This window comes from Alternaria arborescens (genome assembly GCF_004154835.1).
Source record: "Alternaria arborescens strain FERA 675 chromosome Unknown contig_3, whole genome shotgun sequence".
NCBI lineage: Eukaryota > Fungi > Ascomycota > Dothideomycetes > Pleosporales > Pleosporaceae > Alternaria > Alternaria arborescens.
The window spans coordinates 1,597,515-1,623,406 of NW_021167858.1; the positions used below are offsets into that span (position 1 = coordinate 1,597,515).

Sequence of the window (25,892 nt, forward strand, 5' to 3'; positions counted from 1 at the left end):
ACCAAAAACCTACCTTGCCTCCGTTGCTGCTGTGTTACAAAGCCTACTTGTGGTCAGGAGGTGGGGTGGCCGTTTTGGGAACCTGTCCCGACGTTGGGTCGGGAAGATGCGACACACTAGGAAGATCAGCCACCGCTGCAGATTGCTCTTCCTTCTCTTTGCTATCTCTTATGATGAGTGGCTCTTGTGGCGGAGAAGCAGGCGTTATCTTCCCGCTCTCCCTTGTCTTGGCTTTTGATTGATCACCAAAGATGGAGTCGGTGTCCTCGTTAATGGAAGAAGCGCTGCTAATACGCCCGGCTTGTCCTTCTTCAGCAGCGAGACGCTCCTTCTCGAGACGAGTCTCGCGACCACGCTTGTGGCAGTACCAGAACACGAATAGCAGTACTGATTAGGTTAGCTCAATTCAACAACGACATAGACACAAAGTACGTACCGAAGACTGCCAAACTCATGATGACGTTGGTTCCAGTTGCCAAAGCAGGAAACCTGAACTTTAGGAAGTTCACAATACTTCTCAGCGCCGTCGCGACGGCACCTTGCGCAGACACTAGCGACTTCAAACTCGGTACTTTCGGAAGCATAGATCTCTTGCTCTTGGGCTGGCTGGATCCAGAAGCTGCCTGTGCATCGAAGCCGGGCTTCTCCGCCGACGCAGCCATGAGCTCTGGACCGAGAGTTGCTGTGAGCTTGGCCGGCAAGCTCTTGACCAGGTTCTGTAGGAAAGGAGGAAGGTTGCCGTACATCTTCTTGAGTTGATTGTCGTAGTCTGTAAAGAGCTTCTCGAGGTCGTTATAGGCGGTTGGTACTCCGTTGATGAGATCTTTGAGAACTTGGGTAAACTTGTTGAGGAGCTCTTCCGACTCCTTGCTAAAGCTGAAGACGCGATTGTTGACAGCTGAGAGATTGAGTTGATCCAGTATATCAGTCAATTCCTTGTCCTGTTTCTGCGCATCGGTCAGCTCGGCAGCCTTGGCGGATTCGGCGGCAGCGAGGAGGTCGTCTGCGAATTGAGATCTGTCCTTCTCCGTGACCACTATTTTCTTGTCCTTTGATGCCTTTTCTCCATCTTTCTTGTTAAATTTGGGAAGCTGGAAGTAGGACATGACACTCTTTTTTCTGCCTAGCCCACCCTCCGCAGTCTTCCCTTTGCCCTTTTCGCTAGTGTCAGCAGTCGTCTCAGGCGGGCTCATGGGAAGTGGCACTTTGTCTGCGTTATCTAGGAGCGCCGTCTGTGCATCTCTGCCGACCTTCTTCTCGCCATTGCCATCGACAACTTCGGTACGCTGAGGGAGGGGCGGGGGAGTGCCCTCGGGCTCCGAAGCGATGGCGGCAAGTCGCTCAAGAAATCTTTGGTCTTCGGCGTCTAGGACGGGGTCGCTGCCTACTTCTTCGCTGGCATCGGCGACAGTTGGTGCTGGTGGGGAGGGTACGGGGCCACTCAGTCCGGCGGCGGGTTCTTCGATCTTGGGGACAGCGGCGTCCTCTACTTTGGGTATGGCAGATTCTGAGATTTTGGGAGGGTCTTCGATAGGTGGCGCGCCGGGTTTCTGTTTGTTTTGAGGGAACAGCTGCTTTGACTGTCGGCGCATCTTCTCCAGGTAGGATGCCATGGTGAATGTCGGCAGGGAATGGGAACACCAGGAGGTCGTGCTTTGGAATGGGCGGTTGCAGGGTATGTGATTTATGTTATGTCTGATGTGAACTTCTTGGGGGCGATCTTCAAGGCTCGGCAGCACTCAACATGTCGTCGTGGGCGCGGTAGAAGCCCTGATTGACGTCCCGCGTTTACAGGCGTTACGTCATGGGCAGGGGTGCCGTTCTAGAGCTCGCGCCACGCTTCGAGGGGCGACAAGCGCGACACTCCTGAACTCCACAAACATTACAAGAGCTCGCGTAATAAGATTGTGACCAACCTGCGTCCACAGGCCCGGAATTACCCAATCTTTGCGTCCCTCTCAATAGCTTCCGGTCGCTGCCAGTTCTGGCTGTTCTATCCCACTAACCTCTCACGGAACGACGTCGGCGAATCACTAGCCTCCCACACTGGGCTTTCCGCTTCATTGTCACTATTCATTCAGAAGACCTCGGACGCTCGATATATGCTTAATACTTCCTGTATTATTCCCTTAACACAAACATATGCTCTCTTCTCTTTCTCTTTCTCGCTCGTCTTAATGTACAGGGTCAGCTATTGGTCATCTTCCACACGCTTTTCGATTCTGGCTTAACATGCGATGGGCAGTTCTTTGGAGCCGGGCTTAGGTGGCTGCATTACATTGCTTTGGCTTACACAAGAGCTGTTATCAGCGAATCAATCGTCTCTGAGCTGACTTCAGTCCGCTGGCAGGCAACGCCAAGATTGAGCAGTGTCTATCAGGGTATTTGAGATGACGAAGACTAGGCGTTCTTCAAACTGATGATCACACCTTATTTCCCTTCGTGAGAGATACTGTGTTTTGCTTCTTTGTAATACACTTGGCATCTCTTATCCTGTTAATGGCGAGGATCCGGGTTACGCACTACACTAGGACCATGCTCATCTCGTTAGCCCGATCGTGTTCCACACGGGGATATCGGTCGCAGGTAATCTTGATGGTGGATGTCGCTCGAAAAGTAGATCTGTTGGTGCTGACGACCTTCCACTTCAGCTTGCTCCCTGATCACTCCAAAGCCATAACATCTGAACTTCTGAGGACATCACATAACCTTACAAGGGCAGCCGGCATCTTTTCAAGCTCTGACCAAAATGGCTACCAGATTTCAGAATCGAACACTCACCATCTTTTCTCTCTCTTACATGTAGCCGACGAGGGGTAATTCAGACCACGTACGTCCTGTTGCTGCTAACACCCCCTTCGCTGTATAAACGATATTTCACTCGGTTTCTCCGTCTCTCTTCCACCCCACTCGACTGCTACTACAATTTCGGAGTGACTCAATACCAGTTCAGTCAGTCCTCAACAGCTACGATAGTCTCATTGAAGCCATCGACCAAACGAAGTTGCAATCTGGCTGTCCACTTTTACCTTCGGCGACTACAGCTTGCTGACGCGCACGCTCACTATTTGCCTAATAGACTACCACGTGGTGATCCAAAGTCTCAATTCAACACACGCAGTCACAAATTAGGCGCCGTATCCCACTTCACAGTATCAATACTATACATATCACGGCCGTACCTAGCGCTACAGCCAACAACATGACTGACGAAGCTCTGATCTTCGACGGTAAGTACTTTGGTGTTTGCCTTGTCGACACCTCTTACTGACGCAATGTTATAGGCGACAAGCCGCTTGGCCACAGCAATTTTGAGGAAGACTTGAGCGACGATGATGACCTTGTTGACGGCACTGCCCAAGCAGCTGACGATGTAAGCAAAGAACTTGACCATCAAATTATAGCTGATCTCAGACAGTCCGATAACGGTGACTTCAAGCTCGACGGCTTCGACGATCTTGGTATCTCCCAAGATGAGGATGAGGCAGATGACTACGATCCAGAATATGACGACGACATCGCCGGTCAGAAGCGCAAGCGCGCCCGGCTTGATGGTTCCTCCAAGACTACCACGTCCCTCCAACGCTCTGTCATCAGCGCTCAGACCGACAATGCAGAGGCCTTCATTCTAGACGAAGATAACGATTTCTCATACCAACAGCCTTCCCGCGTTCCGGGTACCTTCGGCCGTCATAACCGTCGTAAGGGAGAGAGTCTTCCAGCGTACCACAAGCGTGTCTCTCATGAACTAGATTCTGATGACGAACTAATGATGCAGATGCGTGAGAAGGGCTTCAGTGACCGCCAGATTGCCGACAAGCTTGCTAAAGATGGCCGTGTTCGCTACGATCAGAAATCCATCTCTACGCGCATCATGCGCATTCGCCTTGCACAGGCTGACAATGTTGACTTCCTTCTGAAGGAAGGCTACAAGGAATGGGAATACGCCGATGTAAGTTCTTCCTGAATCCGCTTTCACCTTGTGACTCCGTTAATGCAGATGCCTAGGACGAACTCCTAATTCAAGCTCATGCTCTTGCAGACATCGAGATCAACTACGAGATTGAACGTATCCGTGCCTGGCGCTTCCGCAAAGTGTCCGAGTACATGCGCCGGCTTAACAAAGAGGCTCTCTTCTCTGCTCTCGCATGTCGCGAGCGCTACAATGCCATCATCGAAGGCACTGCTCGTATTCCCACAGAGGTGGATGATGATCCTGACGCCCGTCGTGCAGAAATGGAAAACTTCCGTATGACCCGCGAGAAGACCCGCAACGAAGAGAAGGCCAAGCAGGACGCCCTAGAAGCTGCTGAAGCTAAAGCTAAGAACGAAACCAGATTCCGGAATGCTCAAAAGGCTGAGGATATCGCCAACAAGCACGCTAACAAAGAATCGGAGAAGGCTCATCGCGCGATGACCCGCGCTGCTCAAGCCCAAATTCGCGCTGCTCGAGCCATAGAGAACGTCAATGCCAAATCTCAGCGCAATGCCCAGCTGAAGAACCAGAAGAAAGTCCGAGAGACCAAGAAGCCCGTCGCAAACAAGAATGCTCCTTTTACTCTCGCCAACGTCAAGAAGGTGCCTTCCGAGACCCCCGACCCACGCTCTTACCTCTTGGTCTCCGATCTGAAGAAGATCTGCGAGGAGCGCGGTCTAGACCTTCCGAGGAAGAAGAACAAGGCTAGTTTTGTGCAAGCACTTATCGATGCGGATGACGAGTACAGCCAGAACGACCTCAAGAAGATGTGTCGCGCCAAGGGCTTGAACGCGAACGGCAGTAAGTTACAGATGAAGCATGAGTTGGCATTGGCTGAGGCCCGAACTTATGGTTCCTACGGCAAAAACACTATAGCTGCGGCTACAGAGGAAGATGGTGATGATGAGATGGACATGAATGAGGAGTAGAGTGTGTTTCTTGATCGGTTGAGGCTTGGATGATCTCGGAGTATTGGAAATGGAGTAATGAGGGATGGAGGACACGGAAAGCCACGGCAGGATAGACAACACATACAGTGCTTGAGCACAGTTAATGGGGATGTAATCCTTACAGGAAATCTGAGTTGGGTAGTTCACTTCTAGAAACCCATATTCATGCTTGATCAATTCAGCTTTGTCTTTGTGACCATCGCCCTCAACCAGATTATTTCACAATTAGTGGTAGTCATAATAAAGAACTATTATACATGTACGTGTCCATCCCTAATCAAATCCGTTTGTGTTTCGACAACATCCAGAACTCTTGATACTGACAATGCACCAACAGAGTCGTGTCTCCTGGATATCAACCCCCGGAAACTTCGCAACGGTGTCGAATCACTACCAGCACTCCCACTTTTGACCACCCATCGCTACCAACCGATTGAACAGCTCATCTCTCAACGGAAGTGCTGTTATACGGTATTCGTTGAGCTGCCGGTCAATAATGATCAAGCCGTCAGCAACCTCACGTCCCATAGCCCAACCAACTACCAACTTTGCTTTCCAGCCGAAGCCACCCACCTTCTTCATTTCCATGATTTCGCCAACAGGAAGACTCCATGACGGATGTAGATCCTCTCTGTCTGCGCTACCAATCTTTTCGATAGTTTTATCCGTGGAAAAGGCGATGCATGGAATTGTTGCTTTCGTAGTAATGTAGACATGGCCTCGCTTGCCATCATGGCGGGCTTTGAACTCGACAGGACCGGATGTGAGATCCACTCCCTTGGGTGGTACAGCACCCAATCTGTTTTTGGCATGAGTGGAACCGGCGGCGGCCTTGACCTTGTCGGCTGTCATCGTGGTTTCAACGCCACCTTTGACGGTGCCACGGAAGAAGTTGAGGATCTTAGTTCCTTTCTTGCCGTGCTTACTGTCCTTGGCATTATCAATGTCCTCGCCGCCAGTCTCGTGCGCGGTGGTAGGATCATGTGCCATGGCTTCGTCGAGCTCTTCTTGTGTTGCATTGAGTGGCCAATCGGCACCTGTGGCGCGCAGCTCCTCTTCGTTGATATCTACAGGCTTCTCTGGTGGCGGCTGTGCAACATGAGGGGGTGGTGGGAGTGGGGCTTTGTTTGCTTCGCCGATTCTCAGGAGGGTGACGGTCAATTGGGCATTTGTCGGCACGCCCTTGAGCAGCGTGTTACGGAGCTCAAGTAGTTTCTGCCAATTAGGGAATTTTCTGTTCAGGAGTGCCAGACCTCGTTGGATGACAGGATCGCCAAAGAAGCCAAAGCCAACGCTGAAGGTGACACCTTTCATGAACATGTACGAGGTTACAAATAATGAGACAAGAACGAGCGGTGCCACCACTGCGGCAAGTCGAAGATGAAACTTGTCTTTTGGAAACGGAGAGGTTGGTTCAAGCATGCTGTGGTGGCATTAGTGAGTAAATATAAAATCTAGCCAGTGCTTGCTTACTTCGCGAATCGCTCCCACGTATCAGTGACGTCTGCGATTCCGTGCATGATAGGCCTCATCTTTGTCCACATGGCAGTCTCCATCGGAACCTTGGTCTTGTCATGATGCTTGTCGGATTTGACGCCGGCAGCTTGATCCTTTGCGTCTGCAGCACTGATAGCGATTCTGGTAGGATCCGGCACACTGCTGTCAGGAGAGTCTTCATTGGGAGGCTCTCCCTGAGGGTGTTTACCAGTCGCACTCGATAGCGCGATTGTCGCGAAACCGTTGACGAAGTTCGAAGCCTCTTGCTCGACAGCCTCACCTTTGTGGTTCTCAGGCGCCCCGGTAGCACTATCTGTACTGCCCAGGGTTCCAGACTTGGGCTTTTGCACACCTCCTTTGGAGCTGACGAGGGCGATAGGTGCTGGCGGAAACATTGTGTCTCGAGCTGGCGGGTATACAATGAGTGTGACTAATGTTACCGCTATCAGTGGCATAATCATGTCGAGAAACCAGGCAGCAAAATATGCGGAACAGAACCATGCAGTGCGGCGACTCTCCCTCCATGAGCGGATGCGAACGATGTGCTTGCCGAATCTCATTAGACCAATGCCCTACAAACAGTTAAATTAACGGCATTCGTAGTTGACTCTTGAGGTACTTACGAGGGTCATGTACAACCGTTCAATGTTTGCACGGAGCTTGTCTGGCGAAAATTCCTCCTCATCGGCGATGTTCATGTCCAAGCCCCCAGGGGGCGCTGTTGGAATCTCCTTGACATGGTACATTTGCTGCACGAGATCAGTATCGAAGTGTAGCGTTAACTCGTACGTGCCCTCACTTTGTTAAATCGGCGGACCAACAACCACAGATCCTCGTTGCCCAAACCCCCAACGAGTGGCTTCGCGACAAGTTCCTTTGGCTCGTTCCATCCTAGGTCGACAACCTCATCTCCATGGGCTATTTGCGCTGCACCTTTCTCCTCTGGAGGCGCTGACTTCGCAGCATCTAGAGCTAGCGCGTGGCTCTCTGTCGGCGCATTGCGTAGTGTAGTAGACTTCCCCTCATGTTCTGTAGGATCCGTATCCGGGATGGGTAGTAGGTCTTTGTAGACCACGCCTCCGGTCGACATATCGACGTTCAGTGGTGAGCGTCAGTTAGGCGTAGGTACAAAGGTATAGGAGTTCGAGTGTTGTAAAGAGGACGGTAGCCTTGCAACATGTTCGCTTCCATACCAACAAGAAAGACGCGTAGGGCCGCAATCGCCCTTTACGTCATGCACGCACTAGCGACGGCAAGCCACATGCATCAGTGGCGATCAGAGGCACGCGCCGCTAGATTGGAACTCTGCACTTGAACACCGTTGCGGCTGATCAAAACGTGCGCTAAACACTAGCAACGCAGTATTAATTTTTGTCACTATGGAGTCACTTCATCACAGCGTTGGGATTTCCCAATATTTTGGGTGAACGCGTTGACCTGAAGAATCCATGCTACCCGGAGCGATCATGATCTCCAAACCCCACCACATCTGGCCGCATCCCGTGTTTTCCCTGCTTCGATCCTTTCCCCCTCGGGTTAATCATGACCATTTGGGCTCAAGACATGCCAAAAGCGTATTCCGCGGCAAGATTGCGATTGTTCGATGAAATGCCATGCTTTGCGCGCCCCAATGAAGGTCTGTGACGTCATCGATTACACCGGGGAGCCATGCGATCGTAGCTTAAGAGTGTTCAAAGTACTAACGAAACCAAACATACAATTCAGCTGCTACTTTGCAAGTCTACAACTACCTTTTAGCTATGCAGCAGATGATACTCGTCCGTCCGATGAACCACAAAAAGCCAATGAATCTGATGATAGAAAGTATCGCAGTGGCGTACAATAAAATGCGGAAGTATATCGGTGTACGGGTTTGTGAGGCTTCCTAATGACATAAATCAGTGAGAGTGCACAAGGTTGAATTCTTCACTGGTACTTACACCAACGCCAATAGTGGCAAAATCGTCACTCGTGACTACGACACAGAGTGCGAGATTCGACAGCAGCCACGAGTAGACCAAGCCAGTACGGAACGACCGGTAGGAATCATCGGTATCCTTCTTCGCTGGCTTATCGTCACCCGTCTTTGCCATTGGTGCAAGTGCCCTATGAACAACTTTCTCGAAGCGACTGTCGATATCTTCTTGCTCTTGCTCCACTTCTTCAACCATGACGTCGCCTTTGCCTTTGATAATGTTTGCACTTGGCAACGAGTCACCTTTATCGGAACCTTTTGTACCCCAGGAAACGTCATGCCAATTGTTGAACGCATACACCATCAGTACATTGATGTAAGTCGACATGAGAAACAAGTACTGTGGAAACGAATGAAACATGTGCCAAGGGTCGAGATAGATAAAGGACGCGAGGAAGTTCAAACCGTAGATGGTTATTAGTGCGAGGAGGATCAACCCCGCAACGCCTGTGCTGCCACCGAAGAAGCTTTCGAAGAATGCCTTGCCTGAATCAAAGGATATTTGTTCGCCGATTGGCTTTGAGCTGAAGGCGCGATAGACCAGATAAATGGTCAGGATGAGGATGTAGCCTTGGATGACGCCGAAAACAATGAACGAGGCCATGTAGCTATGGCGAGATCCTTTCGGTCTGTTACCCAGCGCAAGAATGAATTGCAAGATGAGGAAAGCCACATAGATATATCCTATGATGTGGTTAAAGATCGGCGTTACCTTGTCGCCAAATGGCCAGCCGTGATAATCAAGTAAAGGCTCGGGTGTGCCGACGAGGTTCATGATGATGACGGTGGTAAGGTAGTATGATGCGAGAGAGAACCAAGTGAAGATGGTCTGGGCAATGTTGTAGACCAGCTGAATGTGAAGGAAAAAGAGACGAATAATCCCATGCCCTGAGCCGTAGAGCCGCCCAAAATGCATGATAGCGTAGAGGGATGCAGCAAACGATCCATTGAGCCATCGTCGACGTTGGCCAATAAACTCAGCTGCTGAGTTCGGGACGTCGGTTTCGCCTTTGGATGCTTTAACATACGAGAGATGCCTGTGAAGATGTGAAGTTAGATATCTGTCTTTCGTAGGTAGTGGGTGAGATATACCACTTCGACCCTGCTTTTGCGACCAACTCGAAGCATAGGATGCGATCTTCTGCCAAAAACATGTTCTTTTTGAATATATTCATGCCGTCAATGCCTTTCTTGCCCAGCTTTTTCGAGAGCGTGTGATCACCATGAAAATATTGTTCTAGTGGGCGACCCATTATAGCCCGGAAGCGATATGCTGAGAATGCGCCTGGAAGCACACTAACATAGCCAAAGGAGCTCTCCAGAGGCTTGTCGAGGATATTGGAAATCTTGTACTCGAAGTTCTGGATCGCGACGAGCGGATTCAGCAACGCCTTACCGCCCTCCAACATGGCATGAATCTCACCGCAGGCGCCTCCAAGGTCCTTGTCGTTGTAGAAGGCTTCCCACAGCGAAAGAAGTGAGCGTGGTCCTGGTTTGGTGCCGGCGTCGATGAGGATCGTAACCTCTGGATTCAGTATACGGCCAAAGGCATTGAAGAGCCAGCGATGGGAATTGATCTTCTTGCTGTTGTTTTGCTTAAGACAAAAGATAAATTGTACAGGCGGTAGATTTGCAGTGCCCCCATCGTTGGCAGGTCGAACGAGCTGTTGGTCAGGAGTGACGGATATTTGACTTGTGTACTCGAAGATGTGCGCAACTGTGGGTTTACCGTTGACGTCCTTTTTCAGCACTCCATCCTGATAAATTCCGACGGTTGCGAGAACGTCGAAGACTTCCTGATCCACGTTGTCGATGCCGTCGAAGACTAGACAAACGACAATCTTTTGCCAAGCAGGACCGCCGACATCCCAGAATTTTGACTTCTTCAGGTTGGCAATATCCCGGATATTCTTCATAGTTCCATGAAGTGTTCTAGCAAGCAGCCCCTTATCTTCATTGTAGTACGTGATTGCGATGAGTAGCTCCGTGTGGCGATTGTACATTCTTGGGCGTAGGTTATACCCATTAGACAGCGTGAATGCGTCTGGATCTACAGTTGCTGCAGTATACCGCATCTGTGTAAACTCCTCTTCGTACGCTCCTTCAGCGTTACGATGGCGAGGTTCGATGGCATTTTGAACCGCGCTGGGGACAGGGTAGTCGATGCTAAGAACAGAGCCTTGAATCAACTTGACTTTACGTGTCTTCGAACGTTTCACGCCAATATCAACAGGCATGGTGGGTGGATTCTGTTGCCTTCGAACCCAGTCGTCTTCGGATTGTACATAGCTACCTATATTTAAATGTACGAAGTCAGTTCAAATCTCACATGTGGTTCGTACAGGAACAGTTCTTACCAGCGTCGTAAGCTCTGTTCTGTTCGGAATTGTCATAAGCCGGTGCTGCGGTGGTCGGGGGATGTATTGCACTGTAGGTTTCCGTAAGGCTATACAATGATGATGGAGTCGTGCTCTGACGTCGTGAGTAATCGTTGGTAGGGATAAGTGAGTCATTGAGGAGGTGTTGAGCGGCCTCTTCTTGTTCGCTGTTAGGGTGGTACTGGAGCGGATGATACTGAGCCTCGATTATTAGCAACCACGATTCCTATTCTTGCAGGAATGGAGTATCGGGACTACTTACATCCGACGTTGGACCTATGTCCTGCAACTGATGTCCCTGTTCGAGATCTGCCCTTTCGTTCTCGAATGTCATCTTGTGGAACCACAGAAATCACACCAAATGGTCGCTCTCTTTGTTTCCAGAAAACACGATAACAGATAATGTTGGCGGTTATGCGAGAGAGTGTGGGATGAAAGGATAGATACTGAATACATAAGGCTGAGAAGTATGAGTGGGGACGGCAGAGATGAAGAGAGAGGGGGAAAAATGGTACCACGCAATCAGCTATATCATTCAAGACTGCTAGGCATAAATCCCAAACCGACTATTCCTCATCTCACCGCTGCTACCACCATTATCATTGGATGCTCTAGATGATGACTGTGTCCAGTGGGTTCTGGTATTGCCAAGAGATGGGATATGCTTTCCGCCGACTAAATTTAGAAACTACCTGGGCCGGAGGGTTCCACCATAGGAACCTGCAGAACAACACTCACATCAGAACATTACCAGAGCTCTCGACGGGCTCTCGGAACACCGATCATAAGACTGCTGCAAAGCCTAGTGGTAATGGGAACGCGGTGATTAGTGTTACGCGTTCTCGGGTGGCTTGTCTCCCCGCTTCCGATTGGATGTTGGTGCACCCCTCGTCCATGTACCTAGGTACTTCGTACATGGAGGATGCGATGTACGAAGCGACATAGCCTCAGACCTGCAACAATCAGACCAGGTGCATAGGTACGCAAAATTCAAAGGATGATCCCGGCATCGAGCAGTTGGGGAGTGACGTACATGCGCAAACTCATAGGTATTACTATGCTCTTTCGAAACCATCTATGGAGTCTTGTTCGTGCATCACTGTGGTCGAAACCAGGATGCCGTCATGCTTTGCTCTTAGTTCTTCCTGACTACTATGCACATCGACCCAATGCAAGTCAGCCGTATCTATGCCAAGACCTTTATCCAGGTCTCTTTTACACCCAATCATATTAAGCTCCAATCTGCTCCCTCTTTTCTTATCCGAGTTGCTATTGGTCTGCCTCCGGTAGCCACGTGAATCGTTTGAGTTCTTCGGTCGCAAAGCTTTGACGAGGACGGCGAACGCAAGGCAGCAGCCAATGATAACGGCTGATAGAAATGAGCATTGACATGAATAGCCGGATAGAAATTTGCCATACCGATAGAACATTCCACCATACCCCAGTCAGAAGCTGTTAGTCTTCTTGGTTTGAGGATGTTGAGAACGATTCTAGTAAGGACAACGGAACTTGTCAAGCCAAGCATAGAGTATGCGACCTTTAGGACTGTCCCCTGAGCCAAACCATTTGTTTTCGCCGACATGTTTGCTGTGATGGTATTGGTTTTCAACGAATTGGAAGCAGCAATTATACAACGGAGAATATCGTCCGGAACAATGTGCTTTGAAGCCTAGTAGTTGACTGATGCCATCTAGGTTCCAGTCTATGCAGGTATGTGGCGTAAGTACCACTGTCAGGTTGCGTATTTACCGGCAAAGGGGATCACGTTGATCAAGGGGCCATACCCAATTTCTAGTCTAGGATTCGCGATTGCTGATTGCTTATACGCAGCCATGGCTAGGCGAGGGTTTCCGGGATCCTACTTGAGTTGTGATATCCTTCGCTCAAACCACTCTCTTGCACGATAACAGTATTGTTGAGATCATGTGCGGCAAAGTTGCCGAGTGCCAGACGCTGACCGGCTCTGGACGAACCCAGAAACATAAAAATCTGGATTCCAGACACCGGAACTAGACATTCTTAAGCAAGGAAGCTTGAACGACACGTTAAGATTGATAATAGAACAAAATACTTCCGTATATGAGAAGTGTCCCTGAAGATACCATTGCTTGCGCAACGCGTCTGCTGTGCCGCTCCTCTCTCCTGTCTCGCCTCCTGCCGCCGAGACATACAATTTTCTCATAACACGATAGTGTAGCTCGCTTGTGGAAAGGCAAGACGTCGTTGTTGTCGAGTTGAGCAATCCCTTCGCGAAGAAATCAAGGAGCTGACGCGTGGCGTTGTTCAAATACCGCTTAAGTACACGCAGGTGCGCGGCACGGATTTAGCGCCGTCTCCGCGTGCAAATACCCACCCACTTACTCCGAAATACGCGATGAAACTTCTTGCGGCAATGGCCTATAGCTTACGACATCCTCTCTTACCCAGCGCATTGGCCGGGCGTATCACACAAAGCTACCAGACGAATTGACACCAGCTAGTAGTTCATCGATTGTCTGGAACGCGTCGAGAATGGTTCATATACTGCCTTGCATCTCGCTTCCATCCATGCCTACATCTGCATCAAGAATGCACTAATCAACGGATGCTATCATTTGGTTGTCTCATCACACAAGCCCTCGGAAGTGCGCATACCTGCGCCCGACTCTCGTTGAGCTATTGCTCCGAGATTGAAGTATACTCATTCGTCTTAGCTAGCCTTCATAGAAGAATTGAAGTGCGGCACAGTATGCAGCTAAGCGGTGGATGTTTGTCGCGGCTCTTCTAGACAGCGACGTACGATCCTCCAGACGCCCTTCGAGTCGCAAAGAGGAAGGAGATCTGAAAGTCTGCCGAATCCCACAGTTGGTCTGAGCCTCTGCAACATGAAATAAATAGCGCTGGAATGCCGCAAGTTTTAGATCAGCGAACACTTAGCCCTAGTCAGCATGAAGGCTTCTATCCTTGTGTCGTTTGGAGCTCTTGCTGCCTGTGCGGCCTCACAAAACGCCTTTGAGCCTTCTGACTTTAACGTTACAGAAGCCCTTATCGCTAACGGTGTCAACGTCTCCGCTCTCCCCGACCTGGCTGCATTCAATGAGAAGCGTTCGCTTTCTAGTCCGTGTACTGCGGCTGTAAGAATCCTGATACTTCCCCCTGCTAGAACATTTCAGCTCATTCATTGGACAGTGTAGCTCACTAAAGCTCATATTCGGAAGCAAGCTCCTCTCTAGCGGATCAGGATCCTATGATGCGTTCACAAGCGCGTATTGGTCATCCCAGGCAGCCTCAGTCGACCCAGCCTGCGTTTTCAGACCTTTTAAATCGATCGAAATATCGACCATGATATTAGTCTCTCGTCTTACGCAGTGTCCGTTCGCAGTCAAGGGAGGTGGACATACCGCATTCCCTGGCGCTTCAAGCATCCAAGATGGCATAACTGTTACTTTGGAGGCGATGAACGAGATTGCTCTTTCCAACAACAAGAAGACTGCTTTTATCGGACCTGGAAATCGATGGGGAGCTGTCTATTCTAAGCTTGGAGAGCAGAACCTTGCTGTCATCGGTGGACGCGCATCGGATGTCGGCCTTGGCCTTGTTCTTGGGGGTGGCATTGCGCACCAGTCTAGTATCTATGGATACGCTTGTGACAACGTCGCATCCTACGAGGTTGTTACTGCGTCAGGCATCATTTTGAAAGTCACTCCGACTGCTTTCCCCGATCTATACTGGGCTCTTCGCGGAGGAGGCAACAACTTTGGTGTTGTTACTAGATTCGAGCTGGAGACAATCCCTCAAGGGCCCATGTGGGGTGGGACTCGTGTCCATATGTCACCTGATTACCCTGCGCTTATCGATGCCTTTGCATCAATGGCTGAAAGTGCTACCGAAGATCCCAAATCGGCTCAGATTTTATCGTTCGCTATGACAGCCGGCAATGCAGCCGGACAAATCCAATTGGAGTACCTCGAGCCTGTTGACGAGGCCAATCCACCGGCTATCCTCAAGAAGTACCTCGATATTCCGTCGATTCGAGCAAGTACTCTAAACAGAACGTTGGCAAACGACACCGTTATGCTCACTGATCAGATGCCTGGTGGCCACCGCTACGCTTTCTGGGCGGCTACATACAAGCTCGATCGCGACTTCATGGGCTGGCTACAATCACGCCACCAAAAGGACGTAGGTCCCTTGGTCAACCAGGGTTCTTTGACCTTCCAGGCCTTCACCGTACCGGCTATGGAACAGATGAGCAAGAAGGGCGGTAACGCACTCGGTCTCTCTCCCGATGATGGCCCGTTGATGCACACCCTACTCTATATGGTCTGGGATGATGCGTCTAAAGACAATCAGCTGAACCAGGCTGCACTGGATTTCATGGAAGCTGCCAAGGTTGAGGCGAAGAACCGAGATGTGTACACCAAATACATTTACCTCAACTATGCTGGACCGTATCAGAACGTAATTCCGAGCTATGGAGACGAGAAACTGGCAAAGCTTAAGTCCATTGCGAAGAAATACGACCCGACTGCTGTCTTCCAAAGGTTGCAGCCGGGTGGTTTTAAGCTTGAGGGTGCGCCCTATGGAGAGACTATCTAGATTGCAGCTTGCCTTGTAAATATTCGATGGAAATGCGAACCCCTCACATGCATAATCTTGGCGGTTCATCCTGGACGCCTGAACTGAAAGCGGCTAGAATACCTAACCTTGCGGATACGTCTTGACGAGCTGTCAAAAACGCTCTCCTCGTTAGGCCTGCCTTCGTTCGGCACTCTAGATTCTTTTGCAAATGTCCACCCAGATACAAGAGAAGGTTTTAGAGAATCATGGTCATAACACCATTGAACGCATGCAAAGACGGATATTGTGTTCAGTGCTATTTCCTTGTATGTTAGCGAGCATTGCATAAGCGCTACTGCTGAAGCAGCGGTGCTAGCGCCTAAGTTCCTCTTGAATGGCCGCCACAAGGATAAGGCGCGCACAAGACTCGCTGGTCACTACTTACACCTACCTAAATTTGCTAGTATACTGTGAAGCTTATCTGCCGCTAACACTGTAGCGCACTGCTTAGCCTCACTGCTTGGTAGCCTTAACTGCTGCGCAGCCTCCAGCTTTCTGTCCCGCAACATTCACCACATTTGTTTGAACAATGCCGGGCAGAAACCTTCACGATAACGCCGAGGTCTACGACTTCATCCTGGTTGGAGCTGGATCAGCCTCATGTTTGATCGCGTCACGACTCTCGCAGCAGCTACCCGATCACCGAATTCTCGTCCTAGAAGCGGGAGAACATATTCGCGATGATCCTAAAGTCCAAACACCTGGTCTATCGACGACGCTGATGTCGGACCCTGCCTACGATTGGCAATATTCTTCCGCGCCTGAGCCGGGCTTGAACAATAGGAGGGTGAAGCATCCGAGAGGGAAGTTGGTGGGTGGTAGCAGTGCAATCAATAGTCACAGTGTCGTTTTTCCAAATCATGAGTGGCATGATCGTATCGCGGAAGAGCTTTTATCGGGTCCCGGCAGCGAAGAATGGAGCTCGCAGGGCATGAGAGGTTGCTACAGCCGATGGCAGGCAGAACAATCCAGGCCTAGAGTCAATGACGATGTGGATCGTGTGCAGACATCATACCCGCGCACCATGGGTCTCCTTCAATCTCACTGGCTGAAAGCTTTTGAGGAGCTTGGCCATTCGACAGATACTTCGGGGTTCACTGAGAGCTCTCCCGGAGCCGTCACAGTCACAAATGCGATCGACTCTTCAAAAGGCGAGCGAAGCCATGCAGGCACTGCATTCCTAGAGCCAGCCTTGGAACGTGGCAATATAACATTGATGACTGGCATCAAGGTCGATAAGGTTGCGTTTGATGATGCTTTGATCGCCGACAAGAAACTCAATGCTAGAGGTGTTCATTACACATGCAAAGGGGAGGAGCGTTTTGTCGGTGGCCGAGAAATCATCCTCTGCGCGGGAGTATTTGAATCTCCTGCCATTTTGGAACGATCAGGTATCGGATCCAGAAAAGTACTCGCAGGCGCAAACATCCCGGTTCTGTACGAGCTTCCAGGAGTTGGTGAGAATTTGCAGGATCACCTGAATGCCGGGCTTTCCTGCGAAACTCAAGACGACATCCCTACTCATGACGAAGTACTACGAAATCCCGAGTTGCGGAAGGCTGCATTAGAAGAATATGAAAGAAGTCACACTGGTCGATTATCGGAAGGGGGAGCATATAGTTTTGCCTTCACACCGCTGCAGATTCTGGAAACCCCGTCTGAGACGCAGGAGCTCGTCGAGATGGTTGAGCATTGGGTAGAGAAAGAGAGTAACCCGAGTCTGAAAGCCCAGTATTCCATCATTCAAAAGGCGGTTGGAAGCCCCAGCGAAGCGACAGCCACAAGCTTCATGTTGCGCTTACAGCGCCATAGAGACGCTGATTCACTTCCTAAAGGCACGCCGTCTGTCGTTGATGGCAACTACGTAACTGTCGTTGCCATGTTGGCCCATCCTTTCTCACGTGGAAGCTGCCATATCGCCTCTGATCCTTCGCATCAGCCAGACATCAAGTTCAACTACCTCTCTCATCCCCTTGATACAGAGATACTGGCTCGTCACTTGCGGCTCATCGAGAGACTCTTCCAGCAGCCTACCTTCGCTGCTATGCTAAAGCCGAAGGGAACCCGGTTGCCCCGAAGCTTTCCCCACCCGATATCGTCACTTGAGGATGCGAAAGGAATTCTCCCAATCAATTCAGCAACCAACTACCATCCATGTGGCACATGTTCACTGATGAGAGAAGATCTAGGGGGTGTGGTTGACCAGCGGCTAAGAGTGTACGGAACAAAGAATGTGCGGATCTGCGATGCAAGTGTGTTGCCAATCGTACCACGAGGGAACATCTTGACTGCCGTCTACGCTTTTGCCGAGAAGGCAGCTCAAATCATTTGCACAGAGGCGTAATTCAATTTCTTGACACGCTGAGACATATTCGCTTGAGCTAAAGATCGAGTTTCGCCTTGTAGGGAGGAACTTTCAAGATCGTTGGCTGTAGTGCAGGCTTGGAATTTACGAATATGCCCGACGGTGGTGTCGATCTTTCCATCAAACTATTTCCACCCCGCAGATAAGTTCAGGCGACTATTTGGTTAGCTTGCAGTTCAATCAATATTAGAAAAACGTGACCTCGATCAAAAGCCTTGCGTGTTCCTTCTTCGGAGACAGGGCGAAGAGTCGCGAAGTACTTTACAGGTTCATTCATACGTGGACACGAAACACGACGACGCGAAAAAAAAAGATAGTCAAAAACATACAACAGCGGGGATTCGCTAGTGGTCACCCACCTAACTACTAATCCGCCGGTACACTGCTTGTATATGGCTGAGCGGACGGGAAGCCTAGCTTTCACTCATGCGACTGTCACAAAGTCCGTTAATTTCCCTGTGTCTGGTAAGCCCCTTTTCTGTATGCAGTAAGCCTCTGTTCTGTATATGGACTGTTAGCACACATTTCTGTATTAGTGGCTTGCGCCGCGTAAGCGCTACTGATAAAGCGGCGGTCTAGCGCTTAAGTTTCTTCTAAATAGACGCCCGGCTGGAGCAGCACTGCATGTGCAGCTGCAGTGCGTGAGGGCGAGGCTGCGGCTGAGGTCGATGCCGCCGCAGCTAGAACCATGGCCTCTGCAATACTCCCTTTCCGGTGCACATGCTGCTGTAGATTCTTCGACTTGCTTGAGTCTGCCCCCGAATGCTGCGCAGCGCCGCAGCGCTCTCCACAACCTGACGCGCTCCAAGACCTACAGCGCGTATGACGACCGTGCACCGGCACAGCTTGACGAGGCTGACGGCCAGCGAGCAGAACGATAGCCAGGTTGGCCTGAAGTAGGGTCGCGTTTGCGCACACATCGCAGGACAGCTGCTAACAGTCGACAGTATCGTGTTCGTCCATGGACTGCGAGGTCATCCTCGCGGAACCTGGGAGGCGGCGGCAGCGGCAGCGACAGCGACGACGACGACGACGACGACGAGCGCAAGCAACAGCAGCGATACCACGGCTAAGAAGCCCAAAGGCCTGAAGTCTCTGTTCAAGCAACGGACAGCTAGGACGCTATCGACAAGCGCAGAACAAGCGCAGTCGCCCTCTAGCCCCGCATCGTCACCACCACGGGCCACCGTCTTCTGGCCCGAAGCGTACCTCGCAGCAGACATCCCGCAGACTTGCGTGTGGACGTACGGCTACAACGCGGACGTCATTGGCGGTCTTTTCCAAGCCAACAACAAGAACAGCATCTCGCAGCATGGCCGAGATTTGTCGGTCAGGCTGGAGAGAGAGATTGACAACGAGGTAGAGTGCTAGCCTGCCTATAGAAAGCAAGTGCACGTCTAACGCTATCGTAGAAACCACTTGCGTTCGTAGTACACAGCCTTGGTGGCATTATCCTCAAAGATGTAAGGGCGCAGCGATCTGCTAAACAACAATGACGGCTCTGCTAACATGCCGCTGCAGGCTATCCGCCGGTCAGAGATGGTTCGCGGCCGGACGAAGCTCGTTATCTTCCTCGGCACGCCGCACCGGGGCAGCGCGTACGCAGGCTGGGGTCAGATCGCCTCAAATCTCGCCCGCCTTGCTCTCCAAGACTCGAATAAGAAGATCCTCGAGACGTTCGAAGTAAACAACGAGGTCCTGGACAACATCCACGAAGAGTTTAAAACGTTTGTGTTTGCAGGAGCTATAAAGATTTATTCCTTCCAGGAGGCACAGGGCATTACGGGTATGAAGGGCGTGAGCGCGAAGGTGTGTTCTGTACAGTTCTAAACGATATGTCGCAGAGAGATCAGAAAGCAAGGCTAACAGCTGCAGGTGGTGGACGACTTCTCGTCGAAACTCGACCTCCCGCGAGCGCTAGAGACGGTGGAGAGCATCGACGCGAACCACATGCAGATGGCTCGATACAGCAGCCGAGACGACCAGGGGTACCGTGCTATCTCTGGTGTGTTGAAGGCCTTTGTGCGGCAGGAGCTAGGAGGCCAGCAGGTACCTCTAGCTGTTGCTGCGGACACGGCGGACGTTGCATGTACGTAAGACTATTGCCGTATAGCGTATAGCAAGACAGAGCGCTAATAGAAGATTGCGACTACTAGCTAGTAGTGCCCTGTTTCTAGTGCCCTTTGCACAGGATGACATGTTCGTCGGCCGAGAGGACATCATCGCCAAGATTAGCGAGCGCAGAGCAGCTGCATCTTCGCACACACGCGTAGCTTTGGTCGGGCTTGGAGGTGTTGGGTAAGCACTACCTGTCTCTATATCTACTTTAGACAGTAGCACTAACAAGAGACTAGGAAGTCGCAGATTGCTATTGAGTGTGCATACAGAACCCAAACTGCAGATCCGCAAGTGCTAGTAGTCTGGATACACGCAAGCAGTCCTACTAGGTTCCAGCAAGGATACAGAGACATAGCGGACAGGCTTCTGCTGCCTGGGCGCGAAGACCCCAAGGCAGACGTCTTGCAGCTCGTGCATGCCTGGCTGTCAGATGGGCGGAACGGGCGGTGGCTGATGATACTCGACAACGTTGATGACGATAGCGTTTTCTTTAGTGATGACCAGGGCGGCAAGCCGCTTGGGAGCTTCCTTCCACAGACAGCGAACGGAACAATCCTGATCACGTCCAGGAACACTGTGGCAGCCACTAACCTTGTCGGCGGACACGGCGGCGTTGTCGAGGTAGAGCCGATGGGCGAAGAGGACGCGCTGGCGCTGCTCCACACCAGGGTGCCGTTTGGCGAGGCCACTCGAGCAGACGCCAAGGCGCTCGTCCACGCGCTAGAGCGCATACCTCTCGCCATCACACACGCTGCAGCGTACATCAAGACACGTGCGTCTACGACGACCATATCTACCTACCTCAAGCTGTTTCACAAGAGCGAGGCGAACCAGGTGCACCTACTGAGCCGGAAGGAGTGGAAGGACATTCGGCGCGACCACAGCATCCGGCATGCAGTGATCGCGACATGGCAGATCTCGTTCCAGCACATGCAGGCGACGGAGCCGCAGGCGGCCGATCTGCTTGCGCTGATGAGCATGTTTGACAAGCAGGGGATTCCGCGCTGGCTGCTGCAAGGCACCACTAGCCAGCTAGACTTTGACGACGCTCTAGCGCCGTTGCTCAGCTTCTCGCTAGTGAAGACGGAGGTCGGGGAGCAGGCGTTGGCGATGCACCGGCTGGTGCAGCTGTCGATGAGGCGGTGGCTGGAGGCAGAGAGCGAACTGGGCCGGTGGGTGAAGGAGTCGATAGAAGCTCTGAGCGCGGCGTTTCCAAGTAGGGATTACGGGACGTGGGAGCAGTGCAAAGTGCTGCTGCCGCACGTGAAAGAGATAGTAGCGCATAGGACGGAAGACAGAGAAGGGGAGGAGAAGCAGGCGGAGAGCGCTTCGAGGGCAGGATGGTATTTACTGCTGCATGGAGAGTACACGGCAGCGGAGGGGCTCATTCGACTGTCGTTAGAGATCAGGGAGAAGGTGCTTGGGGTCGAGCACCCACACACGCTCACCAGCGTCAGCAACCTTGGGTCGGTGCTGGAGAGGCAGGGAAAGTACGACGAGGCAGAGGCGATGCACCGACGAGATCTGGAAGGATCAGAGGATGCACTTGGACCGAAGCACACATCGACGCTGAACACAGTCAACAACCTGGGCCTTGTCTACAGGAAGCAAGGCAAGCTAGGCGAGGCTGAGCAGATGTACATACGGGCGTTGCAAGGCTACGAGGATGCACTTGGACCGAAGCACACATCGACGCTCCTCACGGTTAACAACCTGGGCTTGCTCTACGCGGACCAAGGCAAGCTAGGCGAGGCTGAGCAGATGTACATACGAGCGTTGCAAGGCTACGAGGATGCACTTGGACCGAAGCACACATCGACGCTGAACACATTCAATAACCTGGGCCTTCTCTACAGGAAGCAAGGCAAGCTAGGCGAGGCTGAGCAGATGTACATACGGGCGTTGCAAGGCTACGAGGATGCACTGGGACCGAAGCACACATTGACGCTGGACACTATCGATAATTTAGACAGCCTCTATAAGGAGATGAACATCCAAGTGGCTCGACAAGTAGTAGTTGTGGGCTCCCGGGGTCATTCACCGGCTCTCAAGGCGGCCTCCATTGAAGAATACAGCCAAGCCATAGACGAGAGCCAGGGTGCAGAAGACAATTATCCGAGGTCAGAGGAGACGAACCACGACAGCCGTACCAGGTACCCGCCAACGACAGTAGACATCACCGCCACAGCAAGCTCCGCGGTCTCTCGAGATATCTGGTCATCCTCACACGGTCAGAACACGATTGATATCTCGACAATCCCGACTTCGGTGGATCCGGGAGGCGATCAAGAAGGAAAAGGGGATCGATCGTCAACCGACAACACATCGATCTACACTTCGGATATTCCTGAATCTTTAGCCTACGCTCAAGAGCTAGCTACCAACTTCTTCAAGATTTCCGAGCCCCTTCCTGACGTCAAGTACTTGAAGAGGATCCACGAAGTCCTTCCCGATCTTCTTCGGGGATTTGCTCTTAGAATCGGTGCCGAAAGTCAAAGCCCGGAGCACTTCAAGATGATGAAATTCATTCATGGAATAAGAGGGTGAGCATGCCCACTTTTAGCACCATTCCCCACCTTTCCCTCATCCTCCTTTCTGTCCTTCAGCGCATGTTCCAATGGATATTCCAGCAAGCTACATCAGTCAAATGGTGTTATCAGCCCCTTTTTGTTTAGAAAGATCACTTCGGCGAAAGCTAATGCCAGTTTTAGGTCAATCACTTCCCGGTTCGAGGAGTGTTATTTGAATGATCACACTGATACCGAAAAGCTGCAACAACGCACTCTGGACGACATGCTTCTGGACGAAATATTCGATAGGTGGCAGGTGGACCCTGTGACGGACGATCCAGATATAGACCCAACATTGCAGACTCTCCCTGACACGCAACAATACTTCGACGACGAAGGTGATGACGTTGACGGTGACGGTGACGGTGACAAATCGAGAGAAGATGACTCGCAGCTATCAATGTATCGAAGTATTATCACTAACTCCACTGCGTTTCAGTGGCTTGTACGTCGAGTGCATCGAGAGACGAGTCTTACGGCGTCGGAGGCCAACAAGATGCATGCTATTGCCACTCAAATCAGGCAGGCCTTGTACTCTCAACGGCAGAATCGTCTTATCAGCAGCAGGAAAGGGCCACCAACATGTTCAATGGTCCTCAAATCCGACTGGGACCCTCTTGCCTTTATTGCCCGGCAAGAATATGCCGAAGAGCCTGGCGATGCAATAGAAGAAGCAATTGTACTCGTGCAGGGGGTGAATGAGGACACAGAAGCGATGCCATGCGCGGAATATCTCAGTCGCACATGGCCCCTATTTGGGGAATACTTTATGGAACTGGTGAGGCACGTTGTGCTGAGCGAGCCAGGCTTGAGATATTCGAGTCAGTCAATCGTTCGTATCCGGGTTGGTACATCTGCTAAGCCATATGTAGTCAGTCTTTTTGACAGCACGACAATTACGGCGTGGTTTGAGCCATCTGGGTGCTTTGCCGTAGAAGCAGCTGGAGTGGTAGAAACTATTGTCGAAATTGGAGAAGTATACGGATGGATGACAGCGGCTCTGCGATCATCGTCGACCGACAAAATCACAGCTATCACCCCCATTCTTGAGATCAGTGCCGAAACCAATGGCAAGTCGTTCCAGGCTTACTTTAGCCAGAAACAATCGGACAGCTTCTTGTGCTCTACGGGACAGTGCTGGCAGGATCTCTTCTGGAATCCGGTTGTTGTTACCGGTTTTCCTGTACGATGTCGCGAACCAGGACAAGAACCAGGCCTTGAATGCTCGCTCGGCATGTTGACAGCGCTGCTGAGGACACGAAACATGGCCGTCTTTTGCAACACAGTCTCCATCAAAGGCTTCTGTACGATGCTAGTACCGACAAAGTATTCCGACGGCACGGTGTACTGGCACGTTTTGTTCAATGAAGACGGGAGTCGGATTTCCTTTACAGACCCCCGCGTTCATGCCGTTGTCGGAGACTTTGACGTCATGAAATACCTAACTCTGTCCGGCATCCGTTCAGCCCGTCATATCGTAGGCTGGTGCGAAGCCGCCAGAAACTACGCCGGTAGGTCATGTCCCCTCCCCCAGCATGCTGAATTGCACCATCGAGTATATGTACTGATGCTCTTGGAATGAAGGCGCAAACGAAGCAAACTATGTAATTGACAGAACGAGGCTTAAGGAGCCCAATTCTCGAATTGCGCTCGATCGCATCACCGTCTCGGGAGGGAAGTTCGTATCCGTAGGCTTCTCGGTAGCAATCGGCAAAAAAGATAAGCCTGCCCGGGTACAAAAGACATCAGAGTACCACAAGCAGCTCGAGTGGGCGGAACGGCGATTCGTGGTATTTTACGAGCCGGAAGACCGCCGCGCCTGGCTTGTCGACGGGCTGAGCGCCCTACTTCACCTCGTCCGGGCGCATGTTACCCACCGGAGGGCAAAGGGCCGAGGAGTTATCTTTGAAGACAAAGAAACCAAAGAAGCCGACCCGCCGCATACAGGAAAGACGGCGGCGGATGCATTCCTCCGCAACAAGGACAATATGGACCTCCGAATTTACGAGAGATGGAACAGGCCTGTAATCGAATCAAGCGCCGAGGGCAGCAATGAGCCAAAGTCAACCGTAAAAAGACAACAGACGTTTGAACACCTGGTGGATCTAGTCGGCGATATTTTCGGCATTCTGAGCATGCTTTTCGACCTTCAGGAAGACGCATCGACGGTGGACGGGTTCGGAGCAAGAGTCCGTGCCTCACCCAGAAGATATCTCGATGGGTGGGATTTCTTTGATGTGGCTACGTTAGAAGAAACTGTGTGGCCAAAAACAGTGTCGCTTCTAGACACCGGGCTCGGCTGGATAGACCTTATACGGTCCATCCATGCCGTCACCCTCTTTGGCGTGGGTTTTGGGGAAATTGTGCAACCCACAGCAATCGCCCAACCTGAAGGGAAAGCTGCGGCTCAAAGTCAAGTTCACGAAGGAAAAGACGGCATTGCAGTGCCCGCTGCGGCTAATCCGCTGACGGACCGACCTGAGGGAGAAGCTATAGTCGATGCAACCGCTCCCGCAAGTGAGGGAGGCAACGCCTTACAGGCTTCACGAGGAAGTGAGGATAGTGATGCCGTCTCTGTTGCGGTGGTGGGCCGTTTCTGCACTCGATGGCCTATTCTACCAAAGGGGAAGGACCTACTTGCTACTACGACTGCGGTCATTAAAGACATAAGGGAGAGTGTGTATAAGGATCCGCCGGCGGCCAACAACCGGTTCTGGTTGACGAAAAATCTATACTGGCACATTCCAGACAAGGCCTTCGAGAAATGTCACTGTGGAGAAGGTAAACTGTGCGACCGTGTCCAAGTATTGCTGCCCACGAAATTCCCCAACATCTTCGCCCGGGCCTTCCGGAGCCCGAGCGAGCCGCTTCCCGTGAATGGGGCCGTCATCTTCGGGCACAGTTGGAGTTTCCCTCTGCGGTGGCCTTCGAAGGTCGAGTCCGCACCCGAAGAAGAGCCTGTAGGGCAGCTACCGCCACCACTGGCGGCTAGTCAGGGCCTACAATTGGCTCCTCCGAGCGATAGCGGCCTCGGGACCAGTGTGGCATCTTCGTTTCGGGGCAACGCCTCGAATCGGGTGGGCGTCGATTCTGACGGCAAAAGGAGTGTCAGGAAGTTCATTTCGCGTACATGGGCAAGGTTAAGTGCAGCAAGGCGGAGTGAGAATTAGGAGAAAGAGCGAAGTGCTATGGAGTGAGAAGAAAAGGGAAGACCGATGGCAGAGGAGGCCAGTTCCTGCACATAGCTATTGTGGCAACCACGATAGCAGAGGTTGCAGAAACCCCAACTGAGAATCGATGATACTGGGATATCGAGAAATCATAGGAAGCGGAAGCGGAAGCAGTCGGCGGTTGACGATATGGGGGTGAGCGCTTTAGTTGGTCATAGGTTCGAGTCAAAATTCTTCGGGCAAGGTCAAGTAGGCGACTTAAAAGGTATCTGTGATGGTGGCATCGTTGCTCCT

At 51.5% G+C, this 25,892-nt stretch overlaps 7 protein-coding genes across 7 annotated transcripts; 4 read left to right on the plus strand and 3 right to left on the minus strand.

The window, feature by feature from the left end:
• Positions 1–43: 43 nt before the first annotated feature.
• Positions 44–1,613, minus strand: AA0111_g2058 (hypothetical protein; the record flags this gene model as incomplete). Its single annotated transcript, XM_028647787.1, has 2 exons — positions 44–387; positions 437–1,613. 2 exons carry the CDS (start codon positions 1,611–1,613, stop codon positions 44–46), a joined length of 1,521 nt encoding a protein of 506 aa, XP_028510848.1.
• Positions 1,614–3,202: 1,589 nt separating this feature from the next.
• On the plus strand, positions 3,203–4,905 carry AA0111_g2059 (hypothetical protein; the record flags this gene model as incomplete). The annotated part of the gene is made up of 4 exons (XM_028647788.1): positions 3,203–3,230; positions 3,285–3,373; positions 3,419–3,952; positions 4,009–4,905. The coding sequence occupies 4 exons, from the start codon at positions 3,203–3,205 to the stop codon at positions 4,903–4,905; spliced, it is 1,548 nt and encodes a 515-aa protein (XP_028510847.1).
• A 411-nt stretch (positions 4,906–5,316) lies between these two features.
• AA0111_g2060 (hypothetical protein) lies at positions 5,317–7,513 on the minus strand (the record flags this gene model as incomplete). Its single annotated transcript, XM_028647790.1, has 4 exons — positions 5,317–6,349; positions 6,400–6,995; positions 7,047–7,172; positions 7,223–7,513. The coding sequence occupies 4 exons, from the start codon at positions 7,511–7,513 to the stop codon at positions 5,317–5,319; spliced, it is 2,046 nt and encodes a 681-aa protein (XP_028510521.1).
• An 808-nt stretch (positions 7,514–8,321) lies between these two features.
• Positions 8,322–11,110, minus strand: AA0111_g2061 (Chitin synthase 1; the record flags this gene model as incomplete). The annotated part of the gene is made up of 4 exons (XM_028647791.1): positions 8,322–9,435; positions 9,491–10,691; positions 10,741–10,978; positions 11,039–11,110. 4 exons carry the CDS (start codon positions 11,108–11,110, stop codon positions 8,322–8,324), a joined length of 2,625 nt encoding a protein of 874 aa, XP_028510522.1.
• Positions 11,111–13,703: 2,593 nt separating this feature from the next.
• Positions 13,704–15,354, plus strand: AA0111_g2062 (hypothetical protein; the record flags this gene model as incomplete). Its single annotated transcript, XM_028647792.1, has 2 exons — positions 13,704–13,889; positions 13,945–15,354. The coding sequence occupies 2 exons, from the start codon at positions 13,704–13,706 to the stop codon at positions 15,352–15,354; spliced, it is 1,596 nt and encodes a 531-aa protein (XP_028510519.1).
• Positions 15,355–15,904: 550 nt separating this feature from the next.
• AA0111_g2063 (hypothetical protein) lies at positions 15,905–17,719 on the plus strand (the record flags this gene model as incomplete). The annotated part of the gene is made up of 1 exon (XM_028647793.1): positions 15,905–17,719. The coding sequence occupies one exon, from the start codon at positions 15,905–15,907 to the stop codon at positions 17,717–17,719; it is 1,815 nt and encodes a 604-aa protein (XP_028510520.1).
• Positions 17,720–18,562: 843 nt separating this feature from the next.
• Positions 18,563–25,598, plus strand: AA0111_g2064 (hypothetical protein; the record flags this gene model as incomplete). The annotated part of the gene is made up of 9 exons (XM_028647794.1): positions 18,563–18,636; positions 18,688–19,099; positions 19,153–19,203; positions 19,262–19,549; positions 19,616–19,829; positions 19,918–20,038; positions 20,095–22,401; positions 22,570–23,939; positions 24,013–25,598. The coding sequence occupies 9 exons, from the start codon at positions 18,563–18,565 to the stop codon at positions 25,596–25,598; spliced, it is 6,423 nt and encodes a 2,140-aa protein (XP_028510517.1).
• Positions 25,599–25,892: the final 294 nt, after the last annotated feature.